At 41.0% G+C, this 13,092-nt stretch overlaps 1 protein-coding gene across 1 annotated transcript; it reads left to right on the top strand.

The window, feature by feature from the left end:
* Positions 1–442: 442 nt before the first annotated feature.
* On the top strand, positions 443–2,254 carry LOC139939543 (uncharacterized). Its single transcript, XM_071935544.1, has one exon. It carries the CDS (start codon positions 443–445, stop codon positions 2,252–2,254), a length of 1,812 nt encoding a protein of 603 aa, XP_071791645.1.
* Positions 2,255–13,092: the final 10,838 nt, after the last annotated feature.

Below are 13,092 nucleotides of genomic sequence, written 5' to 3'. Positions count from 1 at the left end.
ACCCGAGTGTGCCGGTGCAAATTTGAACCCCTTTAATGTTTTACTTTGGCGGTAATCGACGATTAGTGGTCAAATTATGACGTCACTTTTGCACCAAAAAGTTGTAATTCCCAAGGTTTTGCGAATTTTGCATGACTCCACACAGGAAAATTATTCAGGATGCTCAACTTGGAAGAGGGCGCTGTTTTTGCTGCTGCCGCTTATGAGAATTTGCTCCGGAAATCTCAATGAAATATTCTTGTTATGCTTGGATTTTACCACCCAATTCTTGACATAGCTTCGAATATGGTGTAGTGCATCAGCTAGGACCTGTAAAGGAAAAATCAGACCTTGTTTTGCTGAAATATTCTGGATGTTTTGCAGGATGTTTCCAGTCACCTTGCTAATAGTAAGTCTTGTATACGCTTTGTCTGCCTATACTCCGTTGGGCATTGTTATCACCATGGACACAACAATGCTTGACTCTGCTTATTACGTCACTATGAATGAAAGTGTACAGCTTGAACAAACAAACTCAATGCCATCTCTCCTGTACACTAGATCTGAACTTCTTGCTCTAAAACCTAGCAACAACTTGTGTACATTGCCAACCCATGTATTCCAAAATCTTAAGGACCTGGGACTGCTTCATCTACGAAGTCGGCGGGCTGGTTCTCATATCCGCCACCGTAAAATTAAGAGCACTATTCCAAATGTCCGAAATGGTCTGCAACCATCTATGTCACAACCCTCGCAAGACAATGAATCAAGCTATCTTAATGTAGCCCACTGGAACGTCCACTCTGCCTGCAACAAATCCCTGATCATCTGCGACTACATTATATTCCAGAACATTGATATAATGTTTTTAACAGAAACTTGGCTTGACTTTAATGATCAAGTAATCATTAACGAGATAACCCCACCTGGGTTCATGTGCATTAACATTCCGCGCCCCGGGGACAAGCATGGAGGTATTGCTGTCATCTTTCGTGACGAGCTTCACTTAATACATGTTCCATGTGACAATTCTGAAACAAGTACATTTGAGCATGCTCTTATATCTGATACCACGCATCACCTCCACTTAGCAGTAATCTACAGACCTCCTCCGTCTGCAAGAAACAAACTTAAGACATCTACATTTCTCAGTGACTTCGATCGGTTCATCGAATACATTGATGAGCTACCTGGAAAACTAATCTGCCTTGGTGATTTTAATATTCACTTTGACTGTCCTCACAAACTTGATACATCTCACGTCCACACTACACTAACAGCCTATGGATTCAAACAACTTGTTACTGGCCCTACCCACAAACTTGGACACACTTTAGACGGCATTATCGTAAAATCTGATAATGACGAACTGGTCAGTGACTGCACAGTTGACATGAATGACATCTCTGACCACGGTGTTGTCAACTGCAAACTTCACTTCATTAAGCCTCAACCCGTGCTCATGGCATCAAAGTTCCGTGATTTTCGTAAGATTGACCATAATGCCTTTGCTCGTGAACTAACAGAACGTCTCCACGATGTCACCTGTGAAGGCGACGTTGACACGGCAGTCGTGGAATTTAACTCTGCAGTTAACTGTGCTCTAGACATCTATGCACCGTTGTTGACTTCTAAACCAAAGCCCAAACGCGCTAAACCAAGATGGTACAACAACGATGTTGATGACGCGAGACGCGGACGTCGTCAAGCGGAACGCAAGTGGCGAAAGTCCAGACTACCCAGTGACCGCACGAACTACGAACAATCCAAACGCAAACTTGCAGAAGTGCTTGTCAAAGCTAAATCTGTCTTCTATAGAGAGTCGTTGATAGGATCCAGTCCAAATGAAGTCTTCCGCATCGTCAATAACCTCACTGGTAAACCCCGGTTAACCCCATCAATCCAGGACTCGCCCACAGTTCTTGCTCATGCTTTCAGTAAATTTTTCACTGACAGAATTAAAAATATCCGAGCTCATATGGATGACGTTCAACTTGATTCAACTTCATCGGCTGATCTGCATACATGCCCCCCAAGTGCTCAGTTCGCGCATTTCATGCCGATCACCAAAGATTACCTTCATAAAGTGATCAAAAACTCGGCGACAAAATCGTGCCAGCTCGACATAGTTCCAACTTGGGTATTCAAAAAGCATACGGCTACATTCTTACCGAAGCTAACAGAGATTGTAAATACCTCACTGACATCAGGTGTTTTCCCAGAGCTATTCAAAAAGGCCGTCATCACTCCTAGCCTGAAAAAAACAATCTCTTAATAAAGAAGTACTCAAAAATTATCGCCCCATTTCTAATCTCCAGTACCTAGCCAAACTTATGGAAAAGATCGCCTGCGAACAACTATCCCGACATATTGTTCAACATCAGCTAGCAGAGCCTCTACAGTCAGCATACAGGCCCAATCACAGCACCGAGACTGCTCTGCTTCATGTACAAAATGACATCCTTAGAGCAATCGACAAAAACAATGCCATTTTCATGGTCATGCTGGACCTCTCCGCCGCCTTCGATACCCTAGACCACCAAACCCTCCTGCAACGCTTCCATGACAGATTTGGTATAACCGACACAGCGCTCGACTGGTTCACGTCATACTTCAACAATCGCAAGAGTCGGGTTATCCTACCTGACGGTGTCACCTCCGATGAAACTGTTCTTCGTTTCGGTGTCCCGCAAGGATTTGTTATAGGTCCTCAGGCTTTCACCATGTACCTGTCCCCAATCGGTGATCTTCTTCGTCAGCATGAGGTCAAGTTTCACATGTATGCAGATGACATCCAAATCTACGTAGAATTTGACCCCAAAATCCCCAATGATGCAGAATGTGGGTTGTTCAAGCTCTCGAAGTGCATCAGTGACGTTCAACACTGGATGTCAAGCAACAAGCTTCAGCTAAACGAAGAGAAAACTGAATTTTTCATTGCCTCTTCAAGCTGTAACTACAAACATCTTGCCCATCTGACTCTCCCTATAAACAACAGCACACTCCACCCATCAACTTCCATCCGGAATCTTGGTGTTGTCTTCGACAATACTATGTCGATGAGTGATCATGTCACATCAGTCTGCAAATCAGCTAACTACCACCTCCGAAATATTGGTAGAATCCGAAAGTACATTGACGCTGAAGCCTGTCACGCCGCTGTTAGGGCACTTGTACTCTCCAGATTGGACTACTGCAACTCTTTGTTATGTGGTCTCAAGCAATCTGATTTAAGCAAGTTACAAAAGATACAAAACAGAGCATCCCGTATCATCTTCTCCTACCCAAACCATGTCCCCACTTCACCACTGATCAAACAGCTGCACTGGCTCCCAGTAGAAAAACGAATAATGTTCAAATTGGCCTTAAACATGTTTAAGTGTATGTCTGGTACTTTTCCCGCATACATTTCCAACTCATTAGAAACCAGGGCTACAAAGAGCAACTTACGTTCACAGGGCAACTTGTATATTCCTCGAACCACCAGAAAATCAGGAGACAGAGCATTTTCAGTTGCAGGCCCTAGGATGTGGAATTCCCTTCCAAACCCAACCAAAAGTTCTAGCTCTGTTACCTTGTTCAAAAGGTCTCTGAAAACATTCATTTACAATCAGTAAATCTCGCTTGCTTGGCCTGCGGTTTTAGTCAAAGAGAGTCCGGCTTTGCGCGGGACTTTCTTGGCTAAATGCTGCTAGCTTTGCCTAGTCGTGGTTTTCCTCTTGGTTTTGTTTGCATTCCCTTTTTTGTTTTTTCCTGTCATTCTCTGAGCGCTTTGTAACCTTAGGAAAAGGCGCTATATAAATGGTATTATTATTATTATTATTATTTAACTTGGTCGATTTGCACCGTCAAAACGCGATTTCCAGAGTTGACTATTATAAAAACAAGATGGCCGCTCTTCCCTTTTCCCTGCACGGGGAATAAACTTTTTAATTTTCGAGCCACCCCGAAAAGCCGAATTAGCATGATTACTTCTTGCGGATACCACACCCGAGTGTGCCGGTGCAAATTTGAACCCCTTTAATGTTTTACTTTGGCGGTTATCGACGATTTTTGGTCAAATTATGACGTCACTTTTGCACCAAAATGTTGAAATTCCCAAAATTTTGCCAGTTTTGCATGACTCCACACAGGAAAGTTGTTCAGGATGCTCAACTTGGTCGATTTGCAACGTCAAAACGCGATTTCCAGAGTTGACTATTAGAAAAACAAGATGGCCGCTCTTCCCTTTTCCCTGCCCGGGGAATAAACTTTTTAATTTTCGAGCCACCCCGAAAAGCCGCATTAGCGTGATTACTTCTTGCGGATACCTAACCCGAGTGTGCCGGTGCAATTTTGAACCCCTTTAATGTTTTACTTTGGAGGTAATCGACGATTTTTGGTCAAATTATGACGTCACTTTTGCACCAAAAAGTTGTAATTTCCAAGGTTTTGCGAATTTTGCATGACTCCACACAGAAAAGTTGTTCAGGATGCTCAACTTTGTCGATTTGCACCGTCAAAACGCGATTTCCAGAGTTGACTATTAGAAAAACAAGATGGCCGCTCTTCCCTTTTCCCTGCCCGGGGAATAAACTTTTTAATTTTCGAGCCGCCCAGAAAAGCCGCATTAGCGTGATTACTTCTTGCGGATACCCAGCCCGAGTGTGCCGGTGCAAATTTGAATCCCTTTAATGTTTTACTTTGGAGGTAATCGACGATTTTTGGTCAAATTATGACGTCACTTTTGCACCAAAAAGTTGTAATTTCCAAGGTTTTGCGAATTTTGCATGACTCCACACAGAAAAGTTGTTCAGGATGCTCAACTTGGTCGATTTGCACCGTCAAAACGCGATTTCCAGAGTTGACTATTAGAAAAACAAGATGGCCGCTCTTCCCTTTTCCCTGCCCGGGGAATAAACTTTTTAATTTTCGAGCCACCCCGAAAAGCCGAATTAGCGTGATTACTTCTTGCGGATACCCAACCGAGTGTGCCGGTGCAAATTTGAAGCCCGTCTATGTTTTACTTTGGCGGTAATCGACGATTTTGGGTCAAATTATGACGTCACTTTTGCACCAAAAAGTTGTAATTTCCAAGGTTTTGCGAATTTTGCATGACTCCACACAGAAAAGTTGTTCAGGATGCTCAACTTGGTCGATTTGCACCGTCAAAACGCGATTTCCAGAATTGACTATTAGAAAAAACAAGATGGCCGCTCTTCCATTTTCCCTGCCCGGGGAATAAACTTTTTAATTTTCGAGCCACCCCGAAAAGCCGAATTAGCGTGATTACTTCTTGCGCATAACCCACCGAGTGTGCCGGTGCAAATTTGAACCCCTTTAATGTTTTACTTTGGCGGTAATCGACGATTTTTAGTCAGATTATGACGTCACTTTTGCACCAAAAAGTTGTAATTCCCAAGGTTTTGCCAGTTTTGCATGACTCCACACAGGAAAGTTGTTCAGGATGCTCAACTTGGTCGATTTGCACCGTCAAAACGCGATTTCCAGAGTTGACTATGTTGAAAAACAAGATGGCCGCTCTTCCATTTTCCCTGCCCGTGGAATAAACTTTTTAATTTTCGAGCCACCCCGAAAAGCCGAATTGGCGTGATTACTTCTTGCGGATACCTCACCCGAGTGTGCCGGTGCACATTAGAACCCCGTTAATGTTTAACTTTGGCGGTAATCGACGATTTTGGGTCAAATTATGACGTCACTTTTGCACCAAAAAGTTGTAAATTCCAAGATTTTGCGAATTTTGCATGACTCCACACAGGAAAGTTGTTCAGGATGCTCAACTTGGTCGATTTGCACCGTCAAAACGCGATTTCCAGAGTTGACTATTAGAAAAACAAGATGGCCGCTCTACCATTTTCCCTGCCCGGGGAATAAACTTTTTAATTTTCGAGCCACCCCAAAAAGCCGAATTGGCGAGATTACTTCTTGCGGATACCCCACCGAGTGTGCCGGTGCAAATTTGAACCCCTTTAATGTTTTACTTTGGCGGTAATCGACGATTTTTGGTCAAATTATGACGTCACTTTTGCACCAAAAAGCTGTAATTCCCAAGGTTTTGATAATTTGGCATGACTCCACACAGGAAAGTTGTTCAGGATGCTCAACTTGGTCGATTTGCACCGTCAGAACGCGATTTCCAGAGTTGACTACTAGAAAAACAAGATGGCCGCTCTTCCCTTTTCCCTGCCCGGGGAATAAACTTTTTAATTTTTGAGCCACCCCGAAAAGCCGAATTAGCGTGATTACTTCTTACGGATGCCCCACCCGAGTGTGCCGGTGCAAATTTGAACCCCTTTAATGTTTTACTTTGGCGGTAATCGACGATTAGTGGTCAAATTATGACGTCACTTTTGCACCAAAAAGTTGTAATTCCCAAGGTTTTGCGAATTTTGCATGACTCCACACAGGAAAATTATTCAGGATGCTCAACTTGGTCGATTTGCACCGTCAAAACGCGATTTCCAGAGTTGACTATTATAAAAACAAGATGGCCGCTCTTCCCTTTTCCCTGCACGGGGAATAAACTTTTTAATTTTCGAGCCACCCCGAAAAGCCGAATTAGCATGATTACTTCTTGCGGATACCACACCCGAGTGTGCCGGTGCAAATTTGAACCCCTTTAATGTTTTACTTTGGCGGTTATCGACGATTTTTGGTCAAATTATGACGTCACTTTTGCACCAAAATGTTGAAATTCCCAAAATTTTGCCAGTTTTGCATGACTCCACACAGGAAAGTTGTTCAGGATGCTCAACTTGGTCGATTTGCACCGTCAAAACGCGATTTCCAGAGTTGACTATTAGAAAAACAAGATGGCCGCTCTTCCCTTTTCCCTGCCCGGGGAATAAACTTTTTAATTTTCGAGCCACCCCGAAAAGCCGCATTAGCGTGATTACTTCTTGCGGATACCCAACCCGAGTGTGCCGGTGCAATTTTGAACCCCTTTAATGTTTTACTTTGGAGGTAATCGACGATTTTTGGTCAAATTATGACGTCACTTTTGCACCAAAAAGTTGTAATTTCCAAGGTTTTGCGAATTTTGCTTGACTCCACACAGAAAAGTTGTTCAGGATGCTCAACTTGGTCGATTTGCACCGTCAAAACGCGATTTCCAGAGTTGACTATTAGAAAAACAAGATGGCCGCTCTTCCCTTTTCCCTGCCCGGGGAATAAACTTTTTAATTTTCGAGCCGCCCAGAAAAGCCGCATTAGCGTGATTACTTCTTGCGGATACCCAACCCGAGTGTGCCGGTGCAAATTTGAATCCCTTTAATGTTTTACTTTGGAGGTAATCGACGATTTTTGGTCAAATTATGACGTCACTTTTGCACCAAAAAGTTGTAATTTCCAAGGTTTTGCGAATTTTGCATGACTCCACACAGAAAAGTTGTTCAGGATGCTCAACTTGGTCGATTTGCACCGTCAAAACGCGATTTCCAGAGTTGACTATTAGAAAAACAAGATGGCCGCTCTTCCCTTTTCCCTGCCCGGGGAATAAACTTTTTAATTTTCGAGCCACCCCGAAAAGCCGAATTAGCGTGATTACTTCTTGCGGATACCCCACCGAGTGTGCCGGTGCAAATTTGAAGCCCGTCTATGTTTTACTTTGGCGGTAATCGACGATTTTTGGTCAAATTATGACGTCACTTTTGCACCAAAAAGTTGTAATTTCCAAGGTTTTGCGAATTTTGCATGACTCCACACAGAAAAGTTGTTCAGGATGCTCAACTTGGTCGATTTGCACCGTCAAAACGCGATTTCCAGAGTTGACTATTAGAAAAAACAAGACGGCCGCTCTTCCATTTTCCCTGCCCGGGGAATAAACTTTTTAATTTTCGAGCCACCCCGAAAAGCCGAATTAGCGTGATTACTTCTTGCGCATAACCCACCGAGTGTGCCGGTGCAAATTTGAACCCCTTTAATGTTTTACTTTGGCGGTAATCGACGATTTTTAGTCAGATTATGACGTCACTTTTGCACCAAAAAGTTGTAATTCCCAAGGTTTTGCCAGTTTTGCATGACTCCACACAGGAAAGTTGTTCAGGATGCTCAACTTGGTCGATTTGCACCGTCAAAACGCGATTTCCAGAGTTGACTATGTTGAAAAACAAGATGGCCGCTCTTCCATTTTCCCTGCCCGTGGAATAAACTTTTTAATTTTCGAGCCACCCCGAAAAGCCGAATTGGCGTGATTACTTCTTGCGGATACCTCACCCGAGTGTGCCGGTGCACATTAGAACCCCGTTAATGTTTTACTTTGGCGGTAATCGACGATTTTGGGTCAAATTATGACGTCACTTTTGCACCAAAAAGTTTTAAATTCCAAGATTTTGCGAATTTTGCATGACTCCACACAGGAAAGTTGTTCAGGATGCTCAACTTGGTCGATTTGCACCGTCAAAACGCGATTTCCAGAGTTGACTATTAGAAAAACAAGATGGCCGCTCTACCATTTTCCCTGCCCGGAGAATAAACTTTTTAATTTTCGAGCCACCCCAAAAAGCCGAATTGGCGAGATTACTTCTTGCGGATACCCCACCGAGTGTGCCGGTGCAAATTTGAACCCCTTTAATGTTTTACTTTGGCGGTAATCGACGATTTTTGGTCAAATTATGACGTCACTTTTGCACCAAAAAGCTGTAATTCCCAAGGTTTTGATAATTTGGCATGACTCCACACAGGAAAGTTGTTCAGGATGCTCAACTTGGTCGATTTGCACCGTCAGAACGCGATTTCCAGAGTTGACTACTAGAAAAACAAGATGGCCGCTCTTCCCTTTTCCCTGCCCGGGGAATAAACTTTTTAATTTTTGAGCCACCCCGAAAAGCCGAATTAGCGTGATTACTTCTTACGGATACCCCACCCGAGTGTGCCGGTGCAAATTTGAACCCCTTTAATGTTTTACTTTGGCGGTAATCGACGATTAGTGGTCAAATTATGACGTCACTTTTGCACCAAAAAGTTGTAATTCCCAAGGTTTTGCGAATTTTGCATGACTCCACACAGGAAAATTATTCAGGATGCTCAACTTGGTCGATTTGCACCGTCAAAATGCGATTTCCAGAGTTGACTATTATAAAAACAAGATGGCCGCTCTTCCCTTTTCCCTGCACGGGGAATAAACTTTTTAATTTTCGAGCCACCCCGAAAAGCCGAATTAGCATGATTACTTCTTGCGGATACCACACCCGAGTGTGCCGGTGCAAATTTGAACCCCTTTAATGTTTTACTTTGGCGGTTATCGACGATTTTTGGTCAAATTATGACGTCACTTTTGCACCAAAATGTTGAAATTCCTAAAATTTTGCCAGTTTTGCATGACTCCACACAGGAAAGTTGTTCAGGATGCTCAACTTGGTCGATTTGCACCGTCAAAACGCGATTTCCAGAGTTGACTATTAGAAAAACAAGATGGCCGCTCTTCCCTTTTCCCTGCCCGGGGAATAAACTTTTTAATTTTCGAGCTCCCTTAGATTTAATCAGTAACTTCAGAAAGTCCATGTTTCTTGGTACAGAATTTATCTAAGCTCAATCTGAGCAATTTAAAAAACTAAATGTCTCAGATCTCGCTTAGATTTAACCAGTACCTTTGGAACACCCATGTTTCTTGGTACAGAATTAATCTAAGCTCAATCTGAGCAATTTGAAAAAAATAAATGTCTCAGATCTTGCTTAGACTCAACCAACAGCTTCAGAACACCCATATTCTTTAGTGCAGAATTAATCTCAGCTCAATCTGAGTAAATTTAAAATTATTCATATCAGATCTCGCTTAGATTCAACCAGTAGCTTCAGAACGCCCATGTTCCTTGGTACAGAAATGATCTCAGCTCAATCTGAGCAATTTGAAAAAAATAAATGTCTCAGATCTCGCTTAGATTCAACCAACAGCTGCGGAACACCCATGTGTTTTGGTACAGAATTAATATCAGCTCAATCTGAGTAAATTTAAAATTATTCATCTCAGATCTCGCTTAGATTCAATCAGTAACTTCAGAAAGCCCATGTTTCTTGGTACAGAGTTTTTCTAAGCTCAATCTGAGCAATTTAAAAAACTAAATGTCTCAGATCTCGCTTAGATTTAACCAGTAGCTTCGGAACACCCATGTTTCTTGGTACAGAATTAATCTAAGCTCAATCTGAGCAATTTAAAAAAAAATAAATGTCTCAGATCTTGCTTAGACTCAACCAACAGCTTCAGAACACCCATATTCTTTAGTGCCGAAATAATCTCAGCCCAATCTGAGCAATTTGAAAAAAATAAGTGTTTCAGATCTCGCTTAGATTCAACCAACAGCTGCGGAACACCAATGTTTTTTGGTACAGAAATAATCTCAGCTCAATCTGAGCAATTTGAAAAAAATAAATGTCTCAGATCTCGCTTAGATTCAACCAACAGCTGCGGAACACCCTTGTTTTTGGGTACAGAATTAATCTCAGCTCAATCTGAGTAAATTTAAAATTATTCATCTCAAATCTCGCTTAGATTCAACAATAGCTTCGGAACACCCATGTTTCTTGGTACAGAATTAATCTTAGCTCAATCTGAGCAATTTTAAAATTATTCATCTCAGATCTTGCTTAGATTCAACCAGTAACTTCAGAAAGCCCATGTTTCTTGGTGCAGAATTCATCTCAGCTCAATCTGAGTAAATTTGAAATTATTCATCTCAGATCTCGCTAAGATTTAACCAGTAGCTTCGGAACGCCCATGTTTCTTGGTACAGAATTAATATCAGCTCAATCTGAGTAAATAAAAAATTATTCATCTCAGATCTTGCTTAGATTCAACCAGTAACTTCAGAAAGCCCATGTTTCTTGGTACAGAATTCATCTAAGCTCAATCTGAGCAATGTTTAAACTATTCATCTCAGATCTCGCTTATATTTAATCAGTAGCTTCGCAACACCCATTTTTCTTGGTACAGAATTAATCTCAGCTCAATCTGAGTAAATTAAAAAAAAAATCATCTCAGATCTCGCTTAGATTCAATCAGTAACTTCAGAAAGTCCATGTTTCTTGGTACAGAATTAATCTAAGCTCAATCTGAGCAATTTGAAAAAAATAAATGTCTCAGGTCTTGCTTAGACTCAACCAACAGCTTCAGAACACCCACATTCTTTATTGCAGAATTAATCTCAGCTCAATCTGAGTAAATTTAAAATTATTCATCTCAGATCTCGCTTAGATTCAACCAGTAGCTTCAGAACGCCCATGTTCCTTGGTACAGAAATGATCTCAGCTCAATCTGAGCAATTTGAAAAAAATAAATGTCTCAGATCTCGCTTAGATTCAACCAACAGCTGCGGAACACCCATGTGTTTTGGTACAGAATTAATATCAGCTCAATCTGAGTAAATTTAAAATTATTCATCTCAGATCTCGCTAAGATTCAATCAGTAACTTCAGAAAGCCCATGTTTCTTGGTACAGAATTCATCTAAGCTCAATCTGAGCAATTTGAAAAAAATAAATGTCTCAGATCTTGCTTAGACTTAACCAACAGCTTCAGAATACCCATATTGTTTAGTGCAGAATTCATCTCAGCTCAATCTGAGCAATTTGAAAAAAATAAATGTCTCAGATCTCGCTTAGATTCAACCAACAGCTGCGGAACACCCATGTGTTTTGGTACAGAATTAATATCAGCTCAATCTGAGTAAATTTAAAATTATTCATCTCAGATCTCGCTTAGATTCAATCAGTAACTTCAGAAAGCCCATGTTTCTTGGTACAAAATTTATCTAAGCTCAATCTGAGCAATTTAAAAAACTAAATGTCTCAGATCTCGCTTAGATTTAATTAGTAGCTTCGGAACACCCATGTTTCTTGGTACAGAATTAATCTAAGCTCAATCTGAGCAATTTGAAAAAAATAAACGTCTCAGATCTTGCTTAGACTCAACCAACAGCTTCAGAACACCCATATTCTTTAGTGCAGAATTAATCTCAGCTCAATCTGAGTAAATTTAAAATTATTCATCTCAGATCTCGCTTAGATTTAACCAGTAGCTTCGAAACACCCATGTTTCTTGGTACAGAATTAATCCTAGCTCAATCTGAGCAATTTGAAAAAATTGCAAATTATTCATCTCAGATCTCGCTTAGATTCAACCAGTAACTTCAGAAAGCCCATGTTTCTTGGTACAGAATTCATCTAAGCTCAATCTGAGCAATGTTTAAACTATTCATCTCAGATCTCGCTTATATTTAACCAGTAGCTTCGGAACACCCATGTTTCTTGGTACAGAATTAATCTCAGCTCAATCTGAGTAGATTTAAAATTATTCATCTCAGGTCTCGCTTAGATTTAACCAGTAGCTTCGGAACTCCCATGTTTCTTGGTACAGAATTAATCTCAGCTCAATCTGAGTAAATAAACAATTATTCATCTCAGATCTAGCTAAGATTCAACCAGTAACTTCAGAAAGCCCATGTTTCTTGGTGCAGAATTCATCTCAGCTCAATCTGAGTAAATTTAAAATTATTCATCTCAGATCTCGGTAAGATTTAACCAGTAGCTTCGGAACACCCATGTTTCTTGGTACAGAAATAATCTCAGCTCAATCTGAGTAAATAAAAAATTATTCATCTCAGATCTTGCTTAGATTCAACCAGTAACTTCAGAAAGCCCATGTTTCTTGGTGCAGAATTCATCTCAGCTCAATCTGAGCAATTTGAAAAAAAAAAATGTCTCAGATCTCGCTTAGATTCAACCAGTAGCTTCAGAACGCCCATGTTTCTTGGTACAGAATTAATCTCAGCTCAATCTGAGTAAATTTGAAATTATTCATCTCAGATCTCGCTAAGATTTAACCAGTAGCTTCGGAACACCCATGTTTCTTGGTACAGAATTAATCTCAGCTCAATCTGAGTAAATAAAAAATTATTCATCTCAGATCTTGCTTAGATTTAACCAGTAACTTCAGAATACCCATATTGTTTAGTGCAGAATTCATCTCAGCTCAATCTGAGCAATTTGAAAAAAATAAATGTCTCAGATCTCGCTTAGATTCAACCAACAGCTGCGGAACACCCATGTTTTTTGGTACAGAATTAATATCAGCTCAATCTGAGTAAATTTAAAATTATTCATCTCAGATCTCGCTTAGATT

Source organism: Asterias amurensis, chromosome 7 (assembly GCF_032118995.1).
Source record: "Asterias amurensis chromosome 7, ASM3211899v1".
In the NCBI taxonomy this organism is placed as follows: Eukaryota; Metazoa; Echinodermata; class Asteroidea; order Forcipulatida; family Asteriidae; genus Asterias; species Asterias amurensis.
This window is presented reverse-complemented; position numbering and strand designations above follow the sequence as displayed.

Coding starts and splice junctions, on each gene's coding strand:
- LOC139939543 (XM_071935544.1), top strand. CDS start 443: ATGGACACAACAATGCTTGACTCTGCTTATTACGTCACTATGAATGAA.